The sequence below is a fragment of the Pithys albifrons genome, chromosome 25 (genome assembly GCF_047495875.1).
Source record: "Pithys albifrons albifrons isolate INPA30051 chromosome 25, PitAlb_v1, whole genome shotgun sequence".
Lineage (NCBI taxonomy): Eukaryota > Metazoa > Chordata > Aves > Passeriformes > Thamnophilidae > Pithys > Pithys albifrons.
The window spans coordinates 2,679,677-2,705,122 of NC_092482.1; the positions used below are offsets into that span (position 1 = coordinate 2,679,677).

At 55.3% G+C, this 25,446-nt stretch overlaps 2 protein-coding genes and 1 long non-coding RNA gene across 5 annotated transcripts in view; 1 reads left to right on the plus strand and 2 right to left on the minus strand.

Annotated features, from left to right (window-relative positions):
- The window catches only part of ZNF652 (zinc finger protein 652), a 28,932-nt gene extending 24,657 nt beyond the window's left edge, over nucleotides 1-4,275 (minus strand). Inside the window, exon 1 of the mRNA XM_071577123.1 lies at nucleotides 3,959-4,275. The gene's annotated coding sequence lies outside the window, so the exon portion shown is untranslated. The remainder of the gene's footprint in view (nucleotides 1-3,958) is intronic.
- A 9,749-nt stretch (nucleotides 4,276-14,024) lies between these two features.
- On the minus strand, nucleotides 14,025-23,705 carry PHB1 (prohibitin 1). Of its 2 annotated transcripts, none has more exons than XM_071577140.1 (7): nucleotides 23,662-23,705; nucleotides 22,652-22,777; nucleotides 21,521-21,682; nucleotides 19,981-20,123; nucleotides 18,499-18,615; nucleotides 17,511-17,606; nucleotides 14,025-15,109 (listed from the first exon to the last, which is right to left on the minus strand). In XM_071577140.1, exons 2-7 carry the CDS (start codon nucleotides 22,737-22,739, stop codon nucleotides 14,897-14,899), a joined length of 819 nt encoding a protein of 272 aa, XP_071433241.1. In that variant the 5' UTR covers nucleotides 22,740-22,777; nucleotides 23,662-23,705; the 3' UTR covers nucleotides 14,025-14,896. The 2 variants fall into 2 exon arrangements, with proteins under 2 accessions (XP_071433241.1, XP_071433242.1); XM_071577141.1 differs by having other exon boundaries at nucleotides 23,622-23,669.
- On the plus strand, nucleotides 15,359-22,620 carry LOC139682668 (uncharacterized). Of its 2 annotated transcripts, none has more exons than XR_011699662.1 (5): nucleotides 15,359-15,437; nucleotides 17,015-17,144; nucleotides 17,273-17,595; nucleotides 18,457-18,624; nucleotides 19,927-22,620. It is a non-coding gene; the product is annotated as an uncharacterized lncRNA (long non-coding RNA). The 2 variants fall into 2 exon arrangements; XR_011699663.1 differs by having other exon boundaries at nucleotides 17,273-17,428.
- Nucleotides 23,706-25,446: the final 1,741 nt, after the last annotated feature.

The following is a 25,446-nucleotide window of genomic DNA, read 5'->3' on the forward strand; positions in this document are numbered from 1 at the left end:
GGAGGAAAGGAGGAGGAAAGGAGGAGGAAAGGAGGAGGAAAGGAGGAGGAAAGGAGGAGGAAAGGAGGAGGAAAGGAGGAGGAAAGGAGGAGGAAAGGAGGAGGAAAGGAGGAGGAAAGGAGGAAAGAGAAAAAACTTTACACAAAGTGCAGAAGTAGCAGTGACTTTATGTCCCTTTATGTTCAGAGATTAATTCAATTTTGCTGCAATAAAGGAGTGACAGGAAAGTTTTTCAAGGCCTTGTTTTTACAGTGGGAACAGCTGGAAATGAGGCATTTGGAGGCACAGGAAGAACAGGTTAAAAGCACCACATTGTTGTTGGCAAACACTGTCTGGAATAACTCAACAATCTTTTCCTGGCTTGAGGAAGAAGCTCAAGACAGAAGAGGGGAGAAGTAAAGTGGAACCAGGATCTGGTTAATATTGATAGTGCAGAATTCCATGAGAATAAAATTGAATTAATATTGAGAGTGTAGAATTTCATGGAAGTGAAATTATTAATATTGAATTAATATTGAGAGTGTAGAATTTCATGGAAGTGAAATTATTAATATTGAATTAATATTGAGAGTGTAGAATTTCACGGGAATAAAATGATCTCTGCACTAAAATGTGTGTTTTTACATTCCAAGATTCTGGCAAAAAGAAGGAAAGCAGAATATCCCAATATCTGTAATTTTTTTCTGAGTTTATGGAGGGAAAAAAACCCTCAAATTTTGGTGTAATAAGATTCTGAAAAGACAAATAGTGAGCAAAAAATAAACTGGTGTTGTTACAAAAAATAAAATTATCTTCCTTAAAACTCCTTTAGAAGCCAAGACCTGGATCTTGGAGAGAGGGAACTGCTCACTGAGGGATCTGCTGATCTGTCCTGCAGGAATGAAACCCTGGGAAGGGTCAGAAAAGATTTGAATACAATAATTACCCACAGAATCAGGTGGTTGGAGAACATCTCAATCTTCTTCACTGGTTGGTACTCCAGTTATGTCTGTCCTTTTTTGTGGGGTCAGAAAGAAATTTCTCCTTTGCTGAGGCAGATTTTGTGACCCAGAAATAGGTCACTGATGAGTTTTGTAACCACCTTAAATACACCTGTGCCTATCTCAGAGGTGCTGTTGGCACATCCCTCCCCAGTCAGGCTCTGATGGCATCTTGTTTACTGAAAATATCTATTTAATGCAGTTGCAGCAGCTCAGAGGAGCCTTCCCAAGCCATTCCCACATGGAATTCCAGCTCTAGGTGGTCTGACCTATAAGCAATTCCTTGTACATATTAAGGCTTTTTTTTTTTTTTGTATCTCTCAGCCTGAAATTTCCACACAGAGAATAAAATCAGAACATGCCAATGTCTTACACTTAGAAAACATCCTGACAAATTGGTTTTATAGTTTAGCCCCTCTATGACACCAAACTATTCCCACAGAATTTATTCTCCAGGAAAACAACACAAAAAGGCTTCTTGTACCACCATTAAATAATAATATAGTCGATTAAGTGCTTTAAAACAAACTCACAATAATCTAAAATGCCAAAGCCCCTTTTGATCATATAAATATTTGAAAGGTTTTTTTACAAATACACAAGTTGGTCCCAAATCTCAATTAGTGCAACTCTAAATGAGTCACCACGTACTAAATAAAAATATAAATAAACCCTTAACTCTCTGACAGCCCATTAAATGCAACTGCTTAGTTAGAAAAATAAAAAGCCTTCATGATTTTGCACTTTTCTTTCAAACACATCCTCCCTGGCAAAGCTTTCAAAAATTTCTGTCCCTCTGCTGCAGGTTTTAAACTGAGAGTTTATATCTCAACTTTATTATCATATTTAAATTTTAGTGTTGGCTGCCTGGGGCAGGGATGGGGCTCTTCATTCATCCACCACAACCACATTGCAAGTGCCTGATTAGTGTCTATAAAGCAGGAGGGGGAAAAAAAATGCACCTTGCACGGAGGTGGAATGAGATAAAAGGGTTTGAAACGGGAACTGGTGAGAACATTCGAGTGCAAAGGTAAAATTATCCCACCCCATAAATCCCAGATCCTTTAAAAAGGACGTTTTGCAAACCCCACAGCCTGGAAAACACCTTTTGGTAAAACACACCAGATATGGAGGGGGAAGGAGAACAAAACTTCCCAATGGGAACAATCCCGGGGCAATCCAAGCCCGCCCTTCCTTCCATCTCCTTTTCCATCTCCTTTTCCATCTCCTTTTCCTTCTGCTGTCAACGAGCAGGGAACTGCCATTCCCACACAAAACAAGCCTTAAATTCCCATTCCTCACATCCTTTCTGTCCTTCCACGGCTTGGACTCCAATCACTTCCATGCACAAGATGCCAAAACTCAGCTGTGATTAAAGATTTTTATGTAAGAGAGTTAAGGGCTGGCTTGGTTTTCCTTCCAACAATTCCTGTGGCAGGACATCCAAAGGGAAAGGGGGAAATGGTCCAGAGGGAAGAGGGAAAACGGTCCAGAGGGAAAGGAAAGGGGGAAAACGGTCCAGAGGGAAAGGAAAGGGGGGAAACGGTCCAGAGGGAAAGGAAAGGGGGAAAACGGTCCAGAGGGAAAGGAAGGGGGGAAAACGGTCCAGAGGGAAGGGGGGAAAACGGTCCAGAGGGAAAGGAAAGGGGGGAAATGGTCCAGAGTGAAAGGAAAGGGGGGAAATGGTCCAGAGGGAAGGGGGGGAAAACGGTCCAGAAAGAAAGGAAAGGGGGAAAACGGTCCAGAGGGAAAGGAAAGGGGGGAAACGGTCCAGAGGGAAAGGAAAGGGGGAAAACGGTCTAGAGGGAAAGGAAGGGGGGGAAACGGTCCAGAGGGAAAGGAAAGGGGGAAAACGGTCCAGAGGGAAAGGAAAGGGGGAAAACGGTTCAGAGAGAAAGGAAAGGGGGAAAACGGTCCAGAGGGAAGGGGGAAAAACGGTCCAGAGGGAAGGGGGGGAAACGGTCCAGAGGGAAGGGGGGGAAACGGTCCAGAGGGAAGGGGGGGAAACGGTCCAGAGGGAAGAGCAGAGGATGGGAGAAAACACCTCATTTTCCAACTGCAACTCACGACCAGGTAACACGTAATTTCCTCACGAATTCACTGATAAATCCTGTCCCGAACTAACGCGAGCGGGTGGCAGGACTGGCAGTGCCCCGGGGGGCACGGGGGGCAGAGGGTCCCGCAGCCACGCGGTGCCCTCCACTCGCCCCGGGCCACCCACCTGGGCAGGTGGCAGCGACCCCGGCCCGGGGGCAGCTCCCGGTGCTCGGTCAGACCCCGGTGCCTGGACAACCCCCCGGTACCCGGGGCAGCCCCCGATGCTTGAGCAGCCCCCGGTTCCTGGACAAGCCCTCGGTGCCCGGGGCAGACCTCCGGCGCTTGGAGCAGCCCCCCGGTGATCAGACAATCCGCGGTGTTTGGGCAGCCCCCCAATGCTCGGTCAGTCCCCCGGTTCCTGGGGCAGCCCCCCAATGCTCGGTCAGTCCCCCGGTTCCTGGGGCAGCCCCCGGTGCTCGGTCAGTCCCCCGGTTCCTGGGGCAGACCCCGGTGCTCGGTCAGTCCCCCGGTTCCTGGGGCAACCCCCAGTTCTCGGTCAGCCCCCCAATGCTCGGTCAGTTCCCCGGTTCCTGGGGCAGCCCTCGATGCTTGAGCAGCCCCCGGTGCTCAGACAGTCCCCGGTGCTTGAGCTGCCTCCCCAGTGCCTGGGGCAGTCCCCGATGCTGGAGCAGCCCCCCGACCCCCGGGGCCGAGCCGTGCCCCTCGGGAAGCCCCCGCATCGTCCCTACCCCATCGCCCCCTCCTCCGCGGGGGTTCCCCTGTGCCCACCACCCCCTGTCCCCTCCGGGCCTGGCCCCGCTCCCTCCGCCGCCCACCCCCGGGCCGGGCCTGGCCTAGCGCCGCCCGGCCCCGCCGCCAGGCCCTGCCAGGACGGGGCCGAGCCGTACCGGGCCGTGCCGCGCTGTGCCCCCCGCACTCACCCATGCCGGGGCCGCCGGGGCCGCCCCCGCCGCCGTCCATGCCGGGGGGGGGGGGGCGCGGCGGGCAGGGGGGCCCTCCCTCCCTGCGCTCCGCTCCGCGCTCCCGCTCGGGCCCCGCGCTGTGCAGCGGCCGCCGCCTCGGGGAGGAGGGAGCGGGGGAGGGAGGGCAGGAGGGAGGGAGGGCCGCGGCCGCCGCTCAGGCCCAGGCGCTGCTCGGGCTCGGGCCGGACCCGCCGCCGCCGCCGCTGCAGCGCTACGTGGCCGCTGCCGCCGCCGCCGGTCTCGCGGGGGCGCGCGCGCGCGCGCCCGGTGGCGGGAACGCGCGCGCGCCCCGTGCCCGGTGGAGGGGGGGGGGGGGGGGCGGGACACGCGCTCGCGCGCTCTCGGTGCGCCGGTGCCGGCGGGAGCGCGCGCGGAGGGGTGAGGGGGGTTAGTGGGGGGGCAGGCGCGCTCCCATGCGCGGGGACGCGCGCGCGCGCCCGCCCAACCGGAGGAGGCGGAGGCGGAGGGGAGGAGAAAGGGAGGGGAAAAAAAAAGGAGGGGGAGGAGGGAGCGCGCGTGGGGTTGGAAAAAGGACACACGGACACGGGAGCGCGCACGGATCGGGGGTAGGGGGAAACACACGGGACACCCATGGGGGGGATGTTGTGCGCATGCGCCGCCCCGCGGGGCCGTTCCCGCGCTCCCGCCCCTTTTCCCGCCGCGGCTTCACCTGAGGCGGCGGCGCGCAGGTGAGCGCGGGGTGTGAGCATGCGCCGGGCCGGGAGGGCTTGGGGGGGGTGTTACACCGCGCAGGTAATTAGTGAGCCTGCCCTAATTATGGCGCTCAGGTGAGCCAGGGGGTGCGCGGAGGACGGAGTGAGGTGTGTGTGAGGGGAGGAGAGGGGTGTGTTGGGGGGCGCAGATTTGTCCTCAGCGCGGCCTCTCGCCCGTTATCCCATGCGGGTAATTAGCGAGCCCGGCCTAATTACCACGGTTACATGAGCTGGGGGTGCGTGGAGGAGGGAGCGAGGGTGACGTGTGAGGGGATGTCTGTGAAAGGGGAATGTCTGTGAGAGTGGATTTCTGTGAGGGGGATGTCTGCGCATGAGGAGGTGTCTGTCTGTCCGTGAGAGAGGGGATGTGTGTCCGTGAGGGGATGTCTGGCTGGCTGTCTGTCCGTGAGGGGGATGCTGTCTGTCCATGAGGGCATGGCTGTCTGTCCGTGAGAGAGGGGATGTGTGTCCGTGAGGGGATGTCTGGCTGGCTGTCTGTCCGTGAGGGGGATGCTGTCTGTCCATGAGGGCATGGCTGTCTGTCCGTGAGAGAGGGGATGTGTGTCCGTGAGGGGATGTCTGGCTGGCTGTCTGTCCGTGAGGGGGATGCTGTCTGTCCATGAGGGCATGGCTGTCTGTCCGTGAGAGAGGGGATGTGTGTCCGTGAGGGGATGTCTATCTGTCTGTCCGTGAGGGGCTGTCTGTGAGGGGGATGATGTCTGTCCGTCCATAAGGGGATGTCTGTCTGTCCGTGAGGAGGGGATAGCTGTCTGTCCTTGAGGGGATGTCTGTCTGTGAGGGGGATGCTGTCTGTCCGTGAAGGGATGTCTGTCTGTCCATGAGGAGGGGATAGCTGTCTGTCTGTGAGGGGGTGATGTCTGTCCGTCCATGATGGACTGTCTGTCTGTCCGTGAGGAGGGGATGTCTGTCTGTCTGTCTGTGAGGGGGATGTCTGTCCATGAGGGGCTGTCTGTCTGTGAGGGGGTGATGTCTGTCCGTCCATGAGGGACTGTCTGTCTGTCCGTGAGGAGGGGATGTCTGTCTGTCTGTGAGGGGGATGTCTGTCCATGAGGGGCTGTCTGTCTGTGAGGGGGATGATGTCTGTCCGTGAGGGAATGTCTGGGGGGGCAGGCACCAACCCTTCTCATCCCGTTACTCCGCACAGTTAATTAGCGAGCCCAGCCTAATTAGCACAGTTCGGTGGGCTGGGAGTGTGTGGAGGAGGGATCGAGGGTGACACGTGAGGGGGCTGTTTGTGAGGGGGCTGTTTGTGAGGGGGCTGTTTGTGAGGGGCTGTTGGGGGGGGCACTGACTCCCCTCCCGTTACTCCACACAGGTAATTATCCAGCCCGCCCTAATTACCTGAGGCAGGTGAGCCGTGGCCGCGCTGTGGTAACCTCTGTCCATGCCACACCTCGCCCGGAGGTGCCGTGTAAGGTGACAGAGCCCGGTGAGACCCCAAAGCCTCTCCCAGGAGCCCCTCTCTGGCAGCAGCCAGAGCAGTCGGTGCCATCTCCTGCCGTGCCAAACCCCGGCTCTCACTTGTTCAAACCTCCCTCTCGCCTTAAAACACCAATAACTCTTTAACTCCAGCCTGCGGTTTCGTGATTACGCCCTGATGGAGGAGGGAGGTGTGACAGGAAGAACTTTTTGGGGGTGGTGGGTGGCAGGTGTGGGGCTCAGGGTGTGGGGAGGGTCGGGGCTGCCCCTTCCCAGGCTGGCACGGCTCTTCCAGCGGTACCAGCTCTCCAGGGAAGCGGCAGAAGCTCGTTCACAGCCCCAAAACCACCACTGAGGCTGTGTAGGAGGGGACAGCACTGCTGCGGTTTGGGTTTGGCAGCAGTAAAGGAATTAGTGAGAGCAGCAGAAACAGGGAGAGGGGGAAGGGCACCAGCCCCTTTGGCAGCGTTGCTGTTTCCCAGGGACTTCAGGGATCCCTTTTGCCACTCTCAGATTTGTGTTCCTGCTCTAGTCTCAGTCTCCTTTTCTAAATCCTTTAGTCCATGATTTCTTCTCTACCTGTTTTTTGCTTCCTTTGCTTGCTGCAAATGCCTCTCACCCCCAGCAGTGCAGGGCACTTGATTTGAGGTTCTGCCAAACAATTTCTTCATGCTCACTCCCCTGAACCACCAGAGTGTTTTATTTACTTTGGATTATTGAGCATAAACCCAGTTCTGAGCTCCCTGTGCAGAGCAGGGATTGGGGCTTTCAAAGGCAAAGTTCAGGATCAAGTTAAAAGGGCAGGGAAGGCTGGGGAAGCCCCAGGGTGGGAACACAACAATGTTCCCAGTTTTCTTCCTTGCCCCAGCAATTCCTGCTTTGGGGACATGGCAAAGAGGCAGAGCAGGACTCAGACCAGCCTGTGGGAGCTGTTACTGCCTGACCCAGCTCAGGGCAGCCCCCAGGCTGTTCCCAGCTCTCCTGGGACGTGGAAAAGCTGCAGAGGGAAGTGGTAACTGGGAAGACCCTGGGTTTGGAATGCATGGATGTTGCTCCATCTTAGCCCAACACCCTTTTGTGCAGTGCAGCTTCTTGGGGGGAAATAGGGAGTTTCAAAGGACATGGTGCTGTTGGATAACTATGGATGTGAAGGATGCCACGTAGTAGAATTCCCTGCCTTGGAAAGGGAAGGAAGAAGAATGGGAGGGGACCTTTTTCTTGGAAGGTGAATCTACAAGACAGCAGTGACTGAGCCTCTCCCAAATGTGGATTTTCAGCAGAACACAATGGGTGCTTTGCACAGGTGAGGAGGAAACTATTCAGCCACAAATACAACCAAATGCAAATATCCTTGGACTGCTGGCATGGTGAAACCAAACTGGTCCTCATGTCCCTGCCTGTGTCTCATCAGCATTGGTGGTGGCCAAGGGAAGAGACAGCAGGAGAGAGGGAATCTTCTGGCCTCCTTCCATGGTCTGGCTGCCCAGGGCACACTCTCCTCCCTGGTGTTTGGCTCCTGGGGGGTGACAGCTCCTCGTGCTGCTCCCAGGAAGGGATCCAGCCGTGGCACTCAGCCCTGTTCCCACAGGGAGCTGTTTCAGCTCTTTCCCTGCCTCCCTTTGATCTCGCCTTTGACATGAGGAGACATGTCAGGCAGGTGGAGGGAAACAAACGAGGAGCAGCCGCAGCCCCGCAGCTCTGCTCGCACGGGCCGGCTCTGAGCTCTGAGCACACACCTGCCTCGGAGCCACAGATCCTTATCAGCCCCCATTTCCTCGCTGTCAGCTCTGCTTTCTCTCCACGCTGCTGTGAAGCTTCTGGAGGCAGCTCTGCAGCTCGTTGCCTGCTCAGCCATGTGCTCCTGTGCCCCCCTCTCCCTGTCATTTCCTCTCTGTCCAGGTAGAACCACTGTGGGAAATGCCCTCCAGTGTCCTCAGGGTGGGCAGTGCCAGGGACAGGTGATGCAGGTGTTCAGTTCCTCCCTGAACTGCTGCAGTGTCCCAGCTGTTTGCAGCTCACTGCTCAAGTGGCAGCAGCAGTGGGTGACTCTGTCCCTGCCTAAGAACCAGATTTTTTTTTTTTGGCTAAGCAGCTTAGGACCTTTCAGGGTGAAAAGCACCACAAAAGTATGAGAATGTGCTGGGCCAGGGGCCACAGACACAGCAGAAGACTTAAGAGTTGGATTCAATGATCCTTGTGGGTCCCTTCCAACTCAAATAGTGATCAGAACATGGGGTTACTTGTGGGGTTTGCAGAGGACTGGATGTTCTGGGCCTGCTGAGAAAGCAAATTTAACAGGAGTGTTGTTGAGATGCAGAGAACTCTGTCACAGGGGTCACCTCTAGTATCAGCTGCAGGGTGGTGTGGGGAGGAGAAAACCAAACAGAGGTGAACTCCTGCCTTTTCCAGCTGTTGGTTTTCCAAGCTGGGTGCTCTGGGCCATCTGCTCTGGTTATTTTACACACCTCTCAGGGCTGGAATTCTCTGGTAGGAGGGATGCCTGCCCAGCCCTGCAGCTGTGCTGCTCTGATGGGGCCCAGTTCACACAGCTCTTGGCTTTACCCAGGCACTGATGGCTCTGCTTCACCCACAGAATCATGGAATGGATTGGATTGGAAAAGCCCTCTGAGATCATCAAGTCCAACCCTTGATCCAACCCCACTGTGATCACCAGCCCAGGGCACTGAGTGCCCTGGGCTGGTGATCACAGTAGAGTTGGATCAAGATGTGGTGGATTCTCACTCAGTGACACATCCATTGAATCACAGAATGGATTGGGTTGGAAAACACCTCCAAGATCATCAAGTCCAACCCTTGGTCCAACTCCAGTCCCTTTACCAGATCATGGCACTCAGTGCCACGGCCAAGCTCAGCTGAAAACCCTCCAGGGATGGGGAATCCACCCCCTCTCTGGGCAGCCCATTCCAATGCCTGAGCACTCTCTCTGCAAAGAATTTCTTTCTAATATCCAACCTAAACCTCCCCTGGCAGACTTAAGGCCATGCCCTCTTGTCTTATTGACAGTTGTATGGAAGAAGAGACCAACCCCCACCTGGCTACAACCTCCTGTCAGGGAGTTGTAGAGAGTGATGAGCTCTGCCCTGAGCCTCCTCTTCTCCAGGCTGAACAGCCCCAGCTCCCTCAGTCTCTCCCCACAGGGCTTGTGCTCCAGTCCCCTCACCAGCATTATCACTGAATCACAGAATGGATTGGGTTGGAAAACACCTCCAAGATCATCAAGTCCAACCCTTGGTCCAACTCCAGTCCCTTTACCAGATCATGGCACTCAGTGCCACGGCCAAGCTCAGTTGAAAACCCTCCAGGGATGGGGAATCCACCTCCTCTCTGGGCAACCCATTCCAATCCCTGAGCACTCTCTCTGCAAAGAATTTCTTTCTCATCTCCACCTTCAATTTCCCCTGGCAGAGCTTGTGCCCATCGTGCCCCCTTGTCCTATTGCTGACTGACCCAGCTCCTGCTGTGAGGATTCTTAGGAAGCTCCTCAGCCCTTCCACAGCTCCCAGGGAGACAGGGCTGCCTTCCTGCCTCTCCCTGGGGTGGGAGGTGACTCTTGCTGCTGGTGACAGGGCTGGCACTGGGCAGGGCCACGTGGAACAGGCTCACCCTTCTCCCTGTGCCTGGTGCTGTGCTGAGGCCTCCACACTTTGACAGTTCTGCTTTGGGAAAACCTGAACCAGGCATGACTTGACACTTGGGAAAATGCAGTTGGGACAATTTCTTCTTGCCCAGGGGAGAGAGGCCTTTGGAGTTTGGTGCTGCTCAAGGCCCTGGAAAGAACAGGCCCTGCCCCACTGGGAAATCAGTCCAAGGGTGGGAAGAGACACTGAGGCACAGGCAGGGTGCTGACCCCTCACTCACTGGGTCTGGACCTGACCAGTTGACTCTCAGATTAACACTTTATCTTTTAGATATCCTGCTCTGTCCTGCAGGATTCAGGATCCTCTGAAGCAATGGGAAAGGAAGCAAAAGGAAAACAAAGGAGTTTTCCTGCTAACTTTTGGCACAGGAAGCCCTGTGCTGTCTGAGGGAACCACCACCACTGAGAGCAGAGGTGCTGGGCTTTGAGGCCATGGCAGAGCAAAGGAGAAGTTCAGGAGGAAATTCCTGTTCCCATTCTCCTTTCTTACTTCAGTCTAAAGCCACAATTAAAGATTAATTGCCTCCAAATAATACAGCAGAGCTCACACCCACCAGCATCTCCTTGTGCCTGACCTTTGGAGCAGCACAGCACTGGCAGCAACATGGGGGGGTTATTACCTTTCTTTGGGGTCCTGGGGCAGGGTAACATGTATTTTGAGAACCATAAAAGCCATGCCACAAAAAAAAATAAAATTTCTCTTTGGGTAGTCTTGGATTTGTGCTTTTTTGGGTTTTTCCTTGCCTTTTAAAAATTTAAACATAGATTGTGGGATACAGCACTTGGCCAAGAGCAGGATGGGAGTGAGGGGAACTCACAGAACTGCTGGGGGATTTTACTCTCTGTTGTTTGTTTCATCAGCTTTGGTGTTGTCTAAAGGAAGTTCTAAGGTTTGTGCTGGAGTGATTATTGAATGGCAATGTCCCCACAGGAGGCTGTTGGACATTGCTGTTCTTGTGTTGAGGAGCAGCTCAGCTCAGCATCAGCCCCTTCAGAGCAGTGCAAGAAGGGTCCATGTACCTTGGCTGGTGAGGAACAAACTGGTCTAACTGGAGTCCTTTCTGTTCACACCTGATGTTCCAGCTGCCTCTGGGACTCCCACTGGGTAAGGCAGGACGTGCTGGACTGGAGTGAGGGCAGTTCTGATGGAAAACAGGCACATGAGGAATGTCTCAGCCCCAGTGCCAGGCAAGCAGTAATTAAACCAAATTTGGCCCTGAGGTTTGCTGCCCATTTCCCAGCTGAGCTGAGCTCCAGCCTGACTTGGGACATTATTTCCTACTCAATTCTACAAGTGCTTCCTCCCCCCACACCCTCTGTTTTTCAGGACGAGCCTTTTTTGCTGGATATAAACAACACAAAGGAAGCAATAAGGAAACTCCTCCCTATCCCTTGGCTCTACCCACTTCAAACGTGCTGCCAGTTTGCTGCAGGGCATGAATTATCCCAGCTCGGGGCCCTGCCTTACCTGGGGAGGCCCCAGCCCAGGTGCAGCAATGCCTGTCAGGGAGCAGGTGCCTGTTCCAAGGCACAGCCACGCTGCAAATCCCAACTGCTGCACAGGGCCTGCCCAGATGGTCCCATTCCATGTCCTTTTCCCAAGGCAGGTAGGCTGGTTATCTGTTAAACAGGGAATGAGAAAGGTTGGGAGAGGGTGAACACACAGAGGAAATCAGGCAGTTTGCTGTTGTTTATCCTGGACAAAAGCCTGCTTGGCTGCTCTGGATGTTGGCAGCAGGCTGGCCCAGCTGCTGCAGAGCTCCCTTCCACCAGCATGAAAGGGAAAAGGAAGGAGAAATCTCCCAGGAAGTAAAAAACCAGTTTGTGCTGCCATCAGTCACTCTGAGGCCACAAAACTACAGGGCTTTAGATTGAACACTGCCAGGGTTTTACCAACACTGGGCCCTCCAGCATGAATTCATCACAGTAACCTGGGCCCAGAAATTCAGTGCTGCTTTTTGACATCAAGCTAAACCAACTGACACCTCAGGCCATGCCCAGACATTCCTGCTGTTCCTGAAATAAACCAGGGATGGGCCTTTGGCAGGTGGGAAGGGAGGGATGCTCTGAGGGCTGCAAAGCCACCTTGGGACCAGGCTGAGGGAGGGAGTCAGGCTTTGCACCTTTCCATGTGCTGCCTTGGGCTAGAGGAGGTAAAACCTGGAGCTGGAGAGTGAAAAGGGCATCAGATTTACCATGATGGGCTGGAACAGGGACTGAACCCTCCTACCCACGTGCCTGAGTATCACTGCCTGTCAGACAGCCCTTGTGCCAGCTTGGGCTTTTCCTTCCTCACCTGGAGAGTGTGTTTATCTTTATCCGTGTGCTCTGCCCTGCTCGGGGTGACCTCCGGCTGAGGGACACCATGAACCTCCCCACACAGACTTGCTGCTGCCACCTGGTGGGAAACAGCCTGGCCCTGCTGCTCCTGTTGCTCTGACCTCTGGAAAAGGTGACCTCTTCCCGTCCTTCCTGGCTGACACGGCCTTTCCCCAGTGAGCAGCAAAGCTACAGCCTCCATCACTCACCTACACAACACCCCCAGCCCGGAGAGTTTGGTGCTAAGGGTGACAATCTTGGAAAAATCACAGGATCCCAGAGTAGTTCGGGTTGGAGGGAACCTCTGGGGATCATCTGGTCCAACCTCCCCTGCCAAGGCAGGGTCAGCTAGAAAGAAACCAGGTGGGAAATGGGAAGATCTGAGAGCACCTGGGGGATGATGAAGTTGTCAAATACACTAAATTCAAAGTGTTTTGTGCAAATAAGTGACAAAAATGAAGAAAAACTGACCAAAGGAAGCATTCCCTTCTCCAAAGCAAAACTTGTAGTGTGGCTGCAATCCCTGGTGAGCAGCAGAAAGGCCACACAGCAGAGAACTGGTAAAACTGCCCAAAGCAGGAAATTCTTACACAGATCAGAGTTGTGTCCTTCAGTGCAGACAGTGGGAATGCAGCTGGGACAGCAGGCCAGGGGCTCTTCTGGTCCCAGGTTTCTTCACCTCCCCTCATTTTGGTCAATTCTCTCAGGGACATGTTTAAGTGTCCTGTGCAGGACCAGGAGTTGGACTCTGATCCTTGTGAGTCTCTCCCAGCTCAGGATATTCCATGATTCCCATCTGGAGCCAGAGCTCTTAGCAGCCCACACAGTCTAAAGAGCAGCAATAAACACAGTATAAACAAGGGGTTCATCTAACACACCAAACCAGAACTAACACACACCAAACAGCCCCAGGTTCACCAGCACCTTTGAAGTCTGGTGAGTTCATGGCAGTTTAGGCATCAAGTGAGGCAGAGAGAGGGGGAAGGAGCAGGTAACAGACAGGGAACATTTGTAGCAAGAATTACACCCAAAAGCAAAGGAAACAGTGATTAATCAGACCCAGGGGACACCAAGAGAGCCTCAGACACCTCCTCCAGAGAGGCCAACAGAAGAAGCAGCAGGAAACACTGCACTGGAAACACAGAAGTGGGGGGAGAGGTAACGCAGAGCCACGGAAGCTGAGAAGGGATTTCAGCCACACTGTTTGGAGCCCAACACCTGGTGTGTGAATCTAAAGGAGGGAAATGCAGGAAACGCTGAGGGGGCTTTAAAGGGAGCCCTGGGAAAAAAGTGGAAGCTTCCCTAGAAGTGTCTGAAGCAGTAAACCAGAAGAATAAAGAACAGGAGCAGCAGAGGGGGAAAAGATCTGGAAGTTATTTGGGAGTTACGTACCTGACTGCTCAGCTGCCTCAAATACTTTGCAAGCTCAGGCACCTCATCACTGCACAAGCATTCCCTGTGCAGTAGAAAAAGCAGGAAAGGCTTTCCATGTCACCAGAGGTGAGGGCAACAAATCCAAGGGGCTGCATAGGGATGAAGGGAGCCCACCATGCCTTCAGGGGAGCAGTGACCCCACCTGAGGCTGTTGCTGAAGGATAACAGACACTGCATGAACACCCAATCTGCAGCTGGTGCCAGGCTGCAACTGTGCAGGGAAAGCAGTAAAAGCCCTCACAAAAACAAGACACTCCTGTTACAGGTATCATTACCTCGTTGCAGGAATTCAGTGTAAGACTCATGCTTCAGGCTTTTAAGTTGTTAGGATCGAGACCTACTTGGCTGTGCCAAGTGACTTTATCCAGATAATCCAGCACAAGCAGGATGTGTCTTGTCCCACTGACCCAACCCTCATTCTTCTGAGACATCAGAAAGAAAAAACAACCCACACTGCCACCCTTGGGCCTGTGACATTTATTGATGCTGGTTATACAATCTCACCCATCACATCCTCCTCACAATTCAGCTTCCCTAAATAAAAAGAGCATTGATGTAACAGAGAATTCTGCCCACCTCCGACTGCCTGAGCCACGGAGCACCAGGTCACCCCCTCTGTGTCCCCAGCTCTGGTGGGTGCTGAGCTTGGAGAGGACCCCAGGCCACACCCTGGGGCAGGAGGAACAGATCAGAGTGCAGCAACAGGGGCAAGAGATGTCCCATGTCCAGAAGGATTTCCTGCAGAGAAACCACCCTCTCCTCTGTGCCTGAAATCCATCCACTACAGGGAGCGAATCTCTGCTCTTCTCACCCCCAGCACTCGACCTGTGCCTCCAGCTGCCAGCACTGTGGTTCACACAGGCACAGCACAGCCACTGCCCTAAGCTGAGGTGTCCTTTTGCTCTCAGGTGACACCTGAAAAAAGACTGTCTTGACTGGAGGGCGAGCCCTGAGTGTCCCTGTTCCACAGTCCAGGACCTGCAAGGACCCCGGCCGGGCCTGAAGGCACTGAAGCAGCTGTGAGAGACCTGATTGACACAGCACAGTCAGGGAGTCACTGGGGCTACCTGTTCATCCCAGGAGTGAGCAGATGGAAAACTCTGCTCCTGTTGCTCAAACTGCCTGGAAAGGGGCAATTCTCAAACCTCGAATGGTCGGTGAAGCCGCCGCTCTGCCCGCACGTGGGAGGAAATGCAGGTCTGGTGTCACGCGCGCTCGCTTTTTATTTGATTACCAATTCAAAAATGGGTTGATTTCCATTTCCTCTGCTTTTACCAAGGAGGAAACTGCAATGATTGGTGCTGGAGAGGGCTGGCGTGGCACGGCACAGGCTCACTGTGGCAGCTGGAGGAGCACGGACTGTCCGGAGGGCAGGTAGGTGATGTTGCGGGAGCGCGAGAGCTGGTACGCGATGTCCTCGGCCGCCTCCAGCTTGCGCAGCTCGATCAGCCCGTCCCCGGCCGTGGCCAGGGAGTTGGCAATGAGCTCTGCTGCCTTGGAGTCCCCCTCTGCAGAGATCACAGCTGCCTTCTTCTGCTGCTCAGCCTGCAGGCAAACAAAAGGGGCATCACTTTTCACACAGTGTCGCAGGTTTGGCCTTGCTGTTGCCAACCCTGGACTGGTGTAGTAGTTTTGGCTTTAGTCAGCATAGGTCCCCATTTAGGCCTCAAAGGATGTGACACAGATTAGAGGGGACAGGTATCATCTGACTTAAGCAGCCAAAGAGGTATTTCATATCATCTGACATCATCAGGAAGTGTCGGGGAGTATAACAAGCAAGGTGGGAGGAGTCTCGGTCCTTTTCGGTCCCTGCTGCTGACCAGGACGTTCCTGCTCCCTGACTGCTGATATCAGGCCCTGCTGCCGGTCCCACGTACGTGAGCACATTCCTGTTAATTCCTCTTTCCCTCTTGCTGGGAGGTTTCCTTTGGGAGGTTTGGTTGGTTTGGAGTTTCACCTGTTAGCTGGGGTGACCTCGGTGAGCCTGTTGTTGTTTCCTGTCACTCTGTGCTATTTCATATTCTGTGTTCAGCTCTCCTCTTCTCTGTGTAAATATAAAACCCTCACTGTGTCTAAAGCCTCGTTTCTGCTGTTTTCCCTCACTCTCCTGCTCTGGGAGTGGACTTTGTGACTGGGTACCAGGCAGTTGGCATTTTGCCAGCTCAAACTATAACAACTGGCCCCTCTTTTCCCTCCCAGAACCTTCCCAGCAAAGGAAAGGAAAAAAAAAAACCACTGAAAAGAAACGCACTCTAAAGAAACTGAACTGAATAAAAAGAATAAATTATATTTTCTAACATTTACAAACCACACTGTATACACAATACACAGGATCCCATCCCCAGGGAAGAGGGGAGGGGAGAAAAGGGGATTGATTAGCCAGAAAATAGGGAAGACACCAACCCAACCTAAAGAAACTGAATGAATCAAAACAAACACAATTAAAAACCTCAAGGAAGGGGAACAAGAATGAAACAATCTCACCCAGGACAGGAGAAACACCAGGGACTGGAGGGACCAGACTTCAACCACCTCCCTCCAGCTCCTCAGCCAAGGAAGGGAAGGCAGAAACAACCAAACCACAGCCCCCCTGCTACGTGGAAGACACGTGTGGAATACCTGTAACTTCCTTAGATACAGTGGTTACTGAGGAAGCCATGGGTCAAACTATTACACACAGGCAAAACCAAGGAAGATGCTGTTGTCACCTCCTCCCACCTCTTCCCCAGTCAGAAAGTCAAGATAATTTTATATAGATTGTTTTTCTGCCTACTGTGGAAAAAAAAAGGCAATTTCAAGATGATGTAGCCAGGTGGGGGTTGGTCTTTTTCCTCAGGCATCCAGCAGTAGGACAAGGGGGCACAGGCTAAAGCTCTGCCAGGGGAGGTTTAGGTTGGATATCAGAAAGAAATTCTTTGCAGAGAGAGTGCTCAGGGATTGGAATGGGCTGCCCAGAGAGGGGGTGGATTCCCCATCCCTGGAGGTTTTTAAACAGACTGGCCGTGGCACTGAGTGCCATGATCTGGTAAAGGGACTGGAGTTGGACCAAAGGTTGGACTTGATGATCTGGGAGGTCTTTTCCAACCCAATCCATTCTATGGATGTGGCACTGAGTGAGAATCCACCATGTCTTGATCCAACCCTACTGTGATCACCAGCCCAGGGCACAGAGTGCCCTGGGCTGGTGATCACAGTGGGGTTGGATCAAGGGTTGGACTTGTGATCTCAGAGGTCTCTTCCAACCCAGTTGACTCTGTGATTTTCAACCTCTGAGTCTTAACCTCAGGAAATATTAACCCACCTAAGGGCATTCCTGGTGGAAAATTGTCTAGGATGGATTGGAGAACTTCATCAAGAGAGTTAAAACCAGGTCAGATCAACTGTTCAATCATCCTGGCTGATTAAATGCATCTTGCTGCATCCACAGGATTAATCTGGGGCTTTTTGCAGGTTCTTGCCATCTCAAGAGACACAGAACAGCTGAGAACACCTGCACTGAACATGGAATTGTCTCTGCAGATGTTCACTGAGATCCCAGTTTGATCCAAGACCAGATGTCAGTAACACTCCCAGGACACAGGTCCGTGGTACCAAACACCCTGCAAAGCTCTGACCACCCTCTCAAAATCCACAAACAGCAGAAAATTGGTTGCAAATCTCATTTTTGAACCCCATTTCTAACTGGTTTTTCCTCCCTCCTCCATGCAGACATTTCTGTTCAGCTCTCCAAGAACACTGGGACAGGATATTAAATGAGAAAAAGCCCCCCAAGACCCACCCTTGGGCTTTATTTATGTCAGAAATGAGGACCATTATCAGCACCCTTAGGGACTTTGTCATCCACCTGCCCAGTCTCCTGGACAGGTGAGCAGGAAGTTCACTGCAAGTTAAGAGTGGGAAGGAGATCCCAGGAACCAATTCCAAGTTGCTCAGAAGGACAAGTTACCTTTTCCACAATGAATCTGGCTCTCTCTGCCTCCTGCTGGGCCACTTGCTTCATTTCCACCGCCTCTGTGAACTCCTTGCCAAAGGTCAGGTGGGTCTGGAGGGCACAAATCAAGCAAAGTCCACAATACTGACAGTTCACAGCAGCTCTGCTGAGCCCCTGCCTGGACCAGTGCCACTGGAATGGGGAGGGAAGGCCAGTAAAGAACAGAAACTGGGCCAAGTGGACCTCGCCATGCTGAGGAGGCCAAGCATCCTCCATCCCTCACCATCCTGAGCCTGGGCTGCTTGGACAGCTGAAAGCTCCTGGGATGGGACAGGGGAAAGCTCCATTTCCCTCAGGAGTGTGTTCAGGGGAAAGTGCCAGAAACAAAAAATGTCATTTTGCAGAAACAAAGTCACCTTCCTGCAAACACTTGTCTATGTCCCTCTCCTCTGAGCAGCATTCCAAGGGAAGCCCCAGGAGAGAGGGAGAGGTGTATGCACAGGCCAGATTACAACACATCTCCTTTACAAAGGGAGAAATTTAACTTATAAAGGGGGATGGGAGAGCAGAGCTCCCTCCTTGGATAGGCCTAGGAGATGAGAACTAGGAGAAAACCTAATGCTTTGTAGGAAAAGCTGCTCTCAAAGTGGGTATTTTCACTCCCTCCTCATTCCTGGTGATCCCCCCATGCCTTGGGGTGCCTGAGGAGCAGCTGCCAAATCCAGAGCCAAGTGCAGCCCAATCCATCACCCAGGGAAGCATCTGCTCTTCACTGGAGCTACAAAAGCCCTGCAGGGCCCCAGCAGAGCCACCAAGGTCACAGGGACAAAACCAGAGGTGCTGACACGAGCTGTGACCACGACCTGCCTTCACACAGCACACACACCCCCTCCACATATCCAAACTTCAACCCACTGTTCTCTGCCCATCCACTGATTCTCTTCTCCACTGCTCTTACCAGGGCAGGCCTCCAGCAGGAAAATGGAGAAGGGAGAACTCTTACCAAGGACACGTCGTCCAGAATGAGCCCAAAGGTTGCTGCTCTCTCCGTGAGGTCTTCGCTCACTTGCCTGGAGACCAACTCCCTCTGGGTGATCAGTTCTCCAGCATCAAAGCGAGCCTGAAACGGGTGGGCAACACTGAGGAGAAGGGACGAGAGGACACGGCCTCAGGCTGCACCAGGGGAGGTTCAGGCTGCACATCAGGAGGAATTCCTTCATGGAAGGGTGGTCAGGCATTGGAAGGGGGTGCCCAGGGAGGTTTGGAGTCCCCACCCCTGGAGGTGCCCAAGGAATGATTGGATGTGGCACTGAGTGCCCTGGGCTGGGGAACAAGGTGGGGATGGGTCGCAGCTTGGACTCAAACTTAGAGGTCTTTTCCAACTTCAAGGATTCTGGAATTCTGTGAAAGCTTCCAGAAGCAAGAGATTTTCCATGCCCTGCCTGTCTTCGCCCCATGAGCCACAGAGCTCTCCCAAAGCAAACAGAGCTGCCCAGGCAGCTGAAGCAGGAGCCAGACTGAATGACTGGGAATTTAAGCTGGAGTGACATTGTCCAGTTGAGCACTCAATGCTCAAGCTAGGCTAAAGCTGGCTAGTGATTATTGGGCAGTTCCCTGGGGATGCTCCCAAACCCAGAGATCTTCACTCAGCTGAAATCTAAGATGACATGGTAGTGAAAATTCCTTTCTCCTGCTGGATTCCCATCTGGAATAGCAGAGCTAAGAGCTGAGGGCAGGTAATGAAGGAACCTCCTTCCATCCAGAGACCAACCAATGTGAATCAGGTCAGAGAAAGCAGCTGGAATGACTGAGGAGCAAACAATTAGCATAGGAGCAATCAGCTCTTCTGGGTGGCCCATGAGAGCCTGGGGGTGGAACGGAAGCCTTATCAAACTGAAAGAGTAGGTTTATATTGGATATTAGGAAACAATTCCTCCTGTTGAGGGTGGTGAGGGGTTGGAATAGGGGGTCATGGGGGTCCCCTCAGCCCCTCCACAATCCTGGGGGTCCCCTCAGCCCTTACACAATCCTGGAGGTCCCCTCAACCCCCCTACAATCCTGGGAGTCCCCTCAGTCCTTACACAATCCTGGAGGTCCCCTCAACCCCCCTACAATCCTGGGGGTCCCCTCAGTCCCCCCACAGCCCCCTCAGTCCCAGGGGTCCCCTCAGTCCCCCCACAGCCCCCTCAGCCCCGGGGGTCTCCTCCCTCCCCACTCGCCCCTAGGCCGCTCTCCCCCAGCACGGGCGGCCCATCAGCCAAGGCCTCACAAGGAGCTGTGGCTGCTCCATGCCTGGAAGTGTCCAAGGCCAGGCTGGACAGGGCTTGGAGCCCCCTGGGCTGGTGGGAGGTGTCCCTGCCCATGGCAGGGGGTGGCACTGGAGCCTTCAGATCCTTCCAGCCCAAACCATTCCACGATTCTGTTATTCCAGGGCATGACACATTGAAAGAGGGAGCCCAGCAGGGGTTGGCTGGACTGTCCTTACCACGACAGACTTGAGGATCTCGGTGGTGATGGAGGGCAGGACCCTCTCGTCATAGTCCTCCCCGATGCTGGTGAAGATCCGCGGCAGCTGCGCCGTCACCGGCCGGAACAGGATGCGCAACGTGATGTTCACGTTCTGTAGGTCTGCAGAGAGTCCCAGTTAGTGCCTGCACTGCCCTCCCCGGGGCAGCTGGACTGGGGGGAACAAACACTCAGGCTGCCTTTGGTTGGTTTTACTCCTCCTTTCACCCAAATTCTCCTCACGGGAAGGTTTGAGCCTCGGTTTGTTTGTGCTGCAGGGAATTACCTGCCCTGCTGTGAGGATGGACCTTCTGTGTAAACGGGATCCCTTCCATACAAAGGAGACACAAATATCACCAAGGGGTGTCAGAGGATGGTGCCAGACCCTGCTCAGAGGTGCCCAGTGACAGGACAAGGACCAGTGGCCAGAAACTGAAGCAAAACAAGTCCCACCTCAACATGAGGAAGAACTTTTGCCATGGAAGTGGCAGAGCCTGGAACAGCTGCCCAGAGAGGGTGTGGGGTCTCTGGAGACATTCCAAACCCACCTGGACACATTCCTGTGCCACCTGCTCCAGGTGACCCTGCCCTGCCAGGGGGGTGGGACTGCATGAACTCCAGAGGTCCCTTCCAACCCCAATTCTTCTGGGATTTGCATGACCAAAGGAAGAGTCCTTTAACCTGTTCTGTAACCGAAGAGACCCATCCAACCACTCCTGACTGTGCCAAACTGGGATATGTGGAATTCCAGAAGAGTTGGGGTGGGAAAGGACCTCTGGAGACCACCCAGTCCAACCCCAGGGCTACATAGAATCCTAGAATGGACTGGGTTGGAAAAGAGCTCCGAGATCATCAAGTCCAACCCTTGATCCAACCCCACTGTGATCACCAGCCCAGGGCACTGAGTAGGGTTGGATCAAGACATGGTGGATTCTCACTCAGTGCCACATCCACAGAATCACAGAATTATAGAATGGAAAAGGCTGGAATTATAGGCTAAAAAAGCCCTCCCAGATCATCAAGTCCAACCCTTGATCCAACCCCACTGTGATCACCAGCCCAGGGCACTGAGTAGGGTTGGATCAAGACATGGTGGATTCTCACTCAGTGCCACATCCATTGAATCACAGAATTATAGAATGGAAAAGGCTGGAATTATAGGCTAAAAAAGCCCTCCCAGATCATCAAGTCCAACCCTTGGTCCAACTCCAGTCCCTTTACCAGATCATGGCACTCAGTGCCACAGCCAAGCTCAGCTGAAAAACCTCCAGGGATGGGGAATCCACCCCCTCTCTGGGCAGCCCATTCCAATCCCTGAGCACTCTCTCTACAAAGAATTTCTTTCTCATCTCCACCTTCAGTTTCCCCTGGCAGAGCTTGAGCCCATCGTGCCCCCTTGTCCTATTGCTGAGTGCCTGGGAGGTCTGGAATGTCTCCAGAGGAGAAGCCTCTTTAGGGCCACAGAAGGGAGGACCAACCCCTGGGGTCACCAGGCTGTGCTGCTGCAGCCCCTGCCTCACCTTTGCTGCCCGTGATGACCGGGATGTTGCGGGGCCGCGAGCGGCAGTCGAAGATGATCGGCTTCTGCACCCAGGGGATCAGGAAGTGGGTGCCCTCACCCACCACCACGTCCTGCACCCCCCGGAACCGGTCGAAGATCACAGCTCTGTGTCCTGCATCCACTGTGGGGGGAAAGGGCATGTCAGGGACCCGCTGCTGGGATGGGGGCACTGGGAGAACCGGAGCCACGGGGCACTGAGGGCTGCAGAGCCACGGGGCACTGAGGGCACTGAGGGCACCAGAGCCATGGGGCACTGAGGGCACTGAGAGCTCCAGAGCCACAGGGCACTGAGGCCACTGAGGGTGCCAGAGCCACGGGGCACTGAGGGCACTGAGAGCTCCAGAGCCACGGGGCACTGAGGGCACTGAGAGCTCCAGAGCCACGGGGCACTGAGGGCACTGAGGGTGCCAGAGCCATGGGGCACTGAGGGCACTGAGAGCTCCAGAGCCATGGGGCAGTGAGGGCAGCAGAGCCACAGGGCACTGAGAGTGCCAGAGCCACGGGGCACTGAGGGCACTGAGAGCTCCAGAGCCACGGGGCACTGACGGCAGTGAGAGCTCCAGAGCCACGGGGCACTGAGGGCAGCAGAGCCATGGGGCAGTGAGGGCACTGAGAGCTCCAGAGCCACGGGGCACTGAGGGCACTGAGGGCTCCAGAGCCATGGGGCACTGAGGGCACTGAGAGCTCCAGAGCCACGGGGCACTGAGGGCACTGAGAGCTCCAGAGCCACGGGGCACTGAGGGTACTGAGGGCACCAGAGCCACGGGGCACTGAGGGCAGCAGAGCCACGGGGCACTGAGGGCACCAGACATACTAGTAAAAGTCTGATTAGAAATTAGTCAAGACCATGTGATTTTATGGAGAAGGGATAAAATCCATTTCCTTGAGGGGTCCCTGGATCAGCTCCCCACAGAGAGAGCTTTTGGAGCAAGGCACTCACAGTCCCCTTGTTTGTGCAGTCCAAGGTATGGAACAGCCCAGCAAGGCCTCGTGGCTGCTGTTATTGGGCAGTAAAAGCACAAAAAGAACCCAAAATACTGACAAAAATATAAAACAAAGTCAACTGCAGCACTGAGCTCGTGCCACTCACCGTTGTAAAGAGCAGAATTGACAACTCCACCTGCAATGGCCAAGCCCAGGCCCAGCTTCCCGATGCTCTCAAACACCTTCGCGGCCATTTCACACCTGCAGCTCCAGCCCCCGCTGGAATTCCCTCCTGGAAACACCGCGTGGATCGTTCCCAACTCACCCAGCGAGGCCGGCAGGGTGTGCGGGACCGAATCGCCCCCAAACCCTGAATCGTGGGGGCAGCACCGCCCCGGGGGCTCCTTCCCCTGCCCCATCAGCCCTGGGGGTCCCCCCACAATCCTGGGGGTCCCTCAGCCCCCCCCCCCAAAGTCCTGGGGGTCCCCTCAGCTCCCCCACAATCCTGGGGTCCCTCAGCCCATTCAGTCCTGGGGGTTCCCTCAGTCCCTCCACAGTCCTGGGGGTCCGTCAGCCTCCCCCACAGTCTTGGGGGTCCCTCAGCCCCCCCACCAAAGTCCTGGGGGTCCCCTCAGCCCCCCCACAATCCTGGGGGTCCCCTCAGCTCCCCCACAATCCTGGGGGTCCTCTCAGCCCCCCCCCAAAGTCCTGGGAGACCCTTCAGCCCTTACACAATCCTGGGGGTCCCCTCAGCCCCTCCACAGTCCTGGGGGTCCCTCAGCCCCCCCACAATCCTGGGGGTCCCCTCAGTCCCCCCACAGCCCCCTCAGCCCCGGGGGTCCCCTCAGCCCCCCACAGCCCCCTCAGCCCCGGGGGTCTCCTCAGTCCCCCCACAGCCCCCTCAGCCCCGGGGGTCTCCTCCCTCCCGCAGCCGGGACCCCTCAGGCCTCCCCCTCCCCACTCGCCCCTAGGCCGCTCTCCCCCAGCACGGGCGGCCCATCAGCCAAGGCCTCGCTGTGTCGCTCCCACCCACCCTCAGGCCGCGGCCGGGCTCCCTCTGGGCTGCCCCCCGACCCGGGGTCCCCCGGGCTGCCCCAGGAATGGCCCCGATCCCCGCCGGGACCCCCCGGACCCACCGCGGTGCCCCCGCCCCGCCGCTCCCGCCGCGCCTCTGACCTCCACATGAATCCGCGGCCGCCCGCCCCAGCGCGCATGCTCGCCGCGCCAACACGCCCGCTGCCCATTGGCCCGTGCGCCCCGAGGCATTCTGGGAGGTGTAGTTCTGTGCGACACTTCCAACAATCGGACTGCCTGTAACTCCCGGCGTGCATCGCGGCGCGCCGCTGGCTGAGCAAAGCTGCATGCTATTGGCTACAGCAGGGCCCTGCGCGCAAGGGCTCTTGGGAGATGTAGTTCTAATGGGGGAAAGGCACGTGGAGGCTGCACCGGGACCGGTGCGGGGGCACGGGGGGAACAAGAGGGCGCGGGGGACACGGGGGTGCGGGGGACAGGAGGGTGCGGGAGACATGGGGAACACGGGGGTGCGGGGGGAACAAGAGGGTGCGGGGGACATGGGCAACACGGGGGTGCAGGGGACAGGAGGGCGCGGGGGACATGGGGAACACGGGGGTGCGGGGGACAGGAGGGCGCGGGGGACAGGAGGGCGCGGGGGACATGGAGACGTGAGGAACAAGCAGAGACGGTGGGCAGTGTCTCCAGACAGGGAGATGTCCCAAACCATCCGGTGTCACCTGGCCCAGGTGGCCCTGGGGTTGGACTGGGTGATCTCCACAGGTCCCTTCCCACCCCAGCTCTTCTGGGATTCCACATGTCCCAGTTTGGCCCAGTCAGGAGTGCCTGGATGGGTCTCTTTGATTACAGAACAGGTTAAAGGACTCTGGTCATGCAAATCCCAGAATTGGGGTTGGAAGGGACCTCTGGAGATCATCCAGTCCAACCCCCCTGGCAGGACAGGGTCACCTGGAGCAGGTGGCACAGGAATGTGTCCAGGTGGGTTTGGAATGTCTCCAGAGAGGGAGATTCCACATCCTGCCAGGTCACTTATTCCAGAGCTCTGCCACTTCCATGGAAAAGGTTCTTCCTCATGTTGAGGTGGGATTTGTTGTGTTCCAATTTCTGGCCACTGCTCGTTGTCCTGTTCCCAGGAACCAGTGAGTAGTGTCTGGTACCATCCTCTGACTCCCCTTGGAGATATTGGTGTGGATTGGTGAGATCCCCCCTCAGATGGGATATTTATATGGATATCTGAGACATTTGAATGGATATTTGAGATATTTAATATCGATTGGTGAGATCCCCTCTCAGATGGGATATTTGGGATATTTCTATGGATTGCTGAGATCCCCTCTCAGTCTTTGCTCCAGACCATGCAGGCCCAGCTCCCTCAGTCTCTGCTCATCACAGAGATGCTCCACCCCCCGCCCCCCACATCACCTTTGTGGCCCCCACTGGACCCTCTCCCATCTCTTCTTGGCTGGCACTGCCACCCGCCTTGCCCCCCCTGGCGTGACAATCCCGGGCAGCCCCTGCGGACAAAGCCCCTCCATTCCCTGTCCAGGATCACCCCCCGGTGCCGCCAGAGGGAAGCAGCGCTCTGCCTTCGGGAATCCAGGGATAAAGGAAAGAGGGAAGATAAAAACGCACCAACCCCCTGCTCTGGGAGAGCCCAGAGAACGTTTTCCCTCTGCTGTGACACCGCGGGGACTTTGCTGCCCGTCCCAACCATCCCCAGCCACCCCGGCAGCATCTCGGGATGCAAACGGGGATGGAGAATCATGCGCTGCCCTGGCAGAGGGGAGATGGACCATGAAAGTGAGGGCAGGTCCCTCCTCATGTCCCCTGTGCCCGTGCTGGAGCCGCTCCTGCCTGGGAATGTGCCCCCCGCTCCTGCCTGGGAATGTCCCACCTCTCCTGCCTGGGAATGTCCCCCCAGTCCTGCCT

What these genes read in the sequence shown, in the direction of transcription:
- PHB1 (XM_071577140.1), bottom strand. Translation starts at nt 22,739, where the DNA reads ATGGCCGCGAAGGTGTTTGAGAGCATCGGGAAGCTGGGCCTGGGCTTG. An exon ending in GGTCATCACGGGCAGCAAAG is followed by an intron (nt 20,124 to 21,520) that starts GTGAGGCAGGGG and finishes GACTCTCTGCAG; the next exon opens with ACCTACAGAACGTGAACATC. An exon ending in CCAGATTCATTGTGGAAAAG is followed by an intron (nt 15,110 to 17,510) that starts GTAACTTGTCCT and finishes GTTTGCCTGCAG; the next exon opens with GCTGAGCAGCAGAAGAAGGC.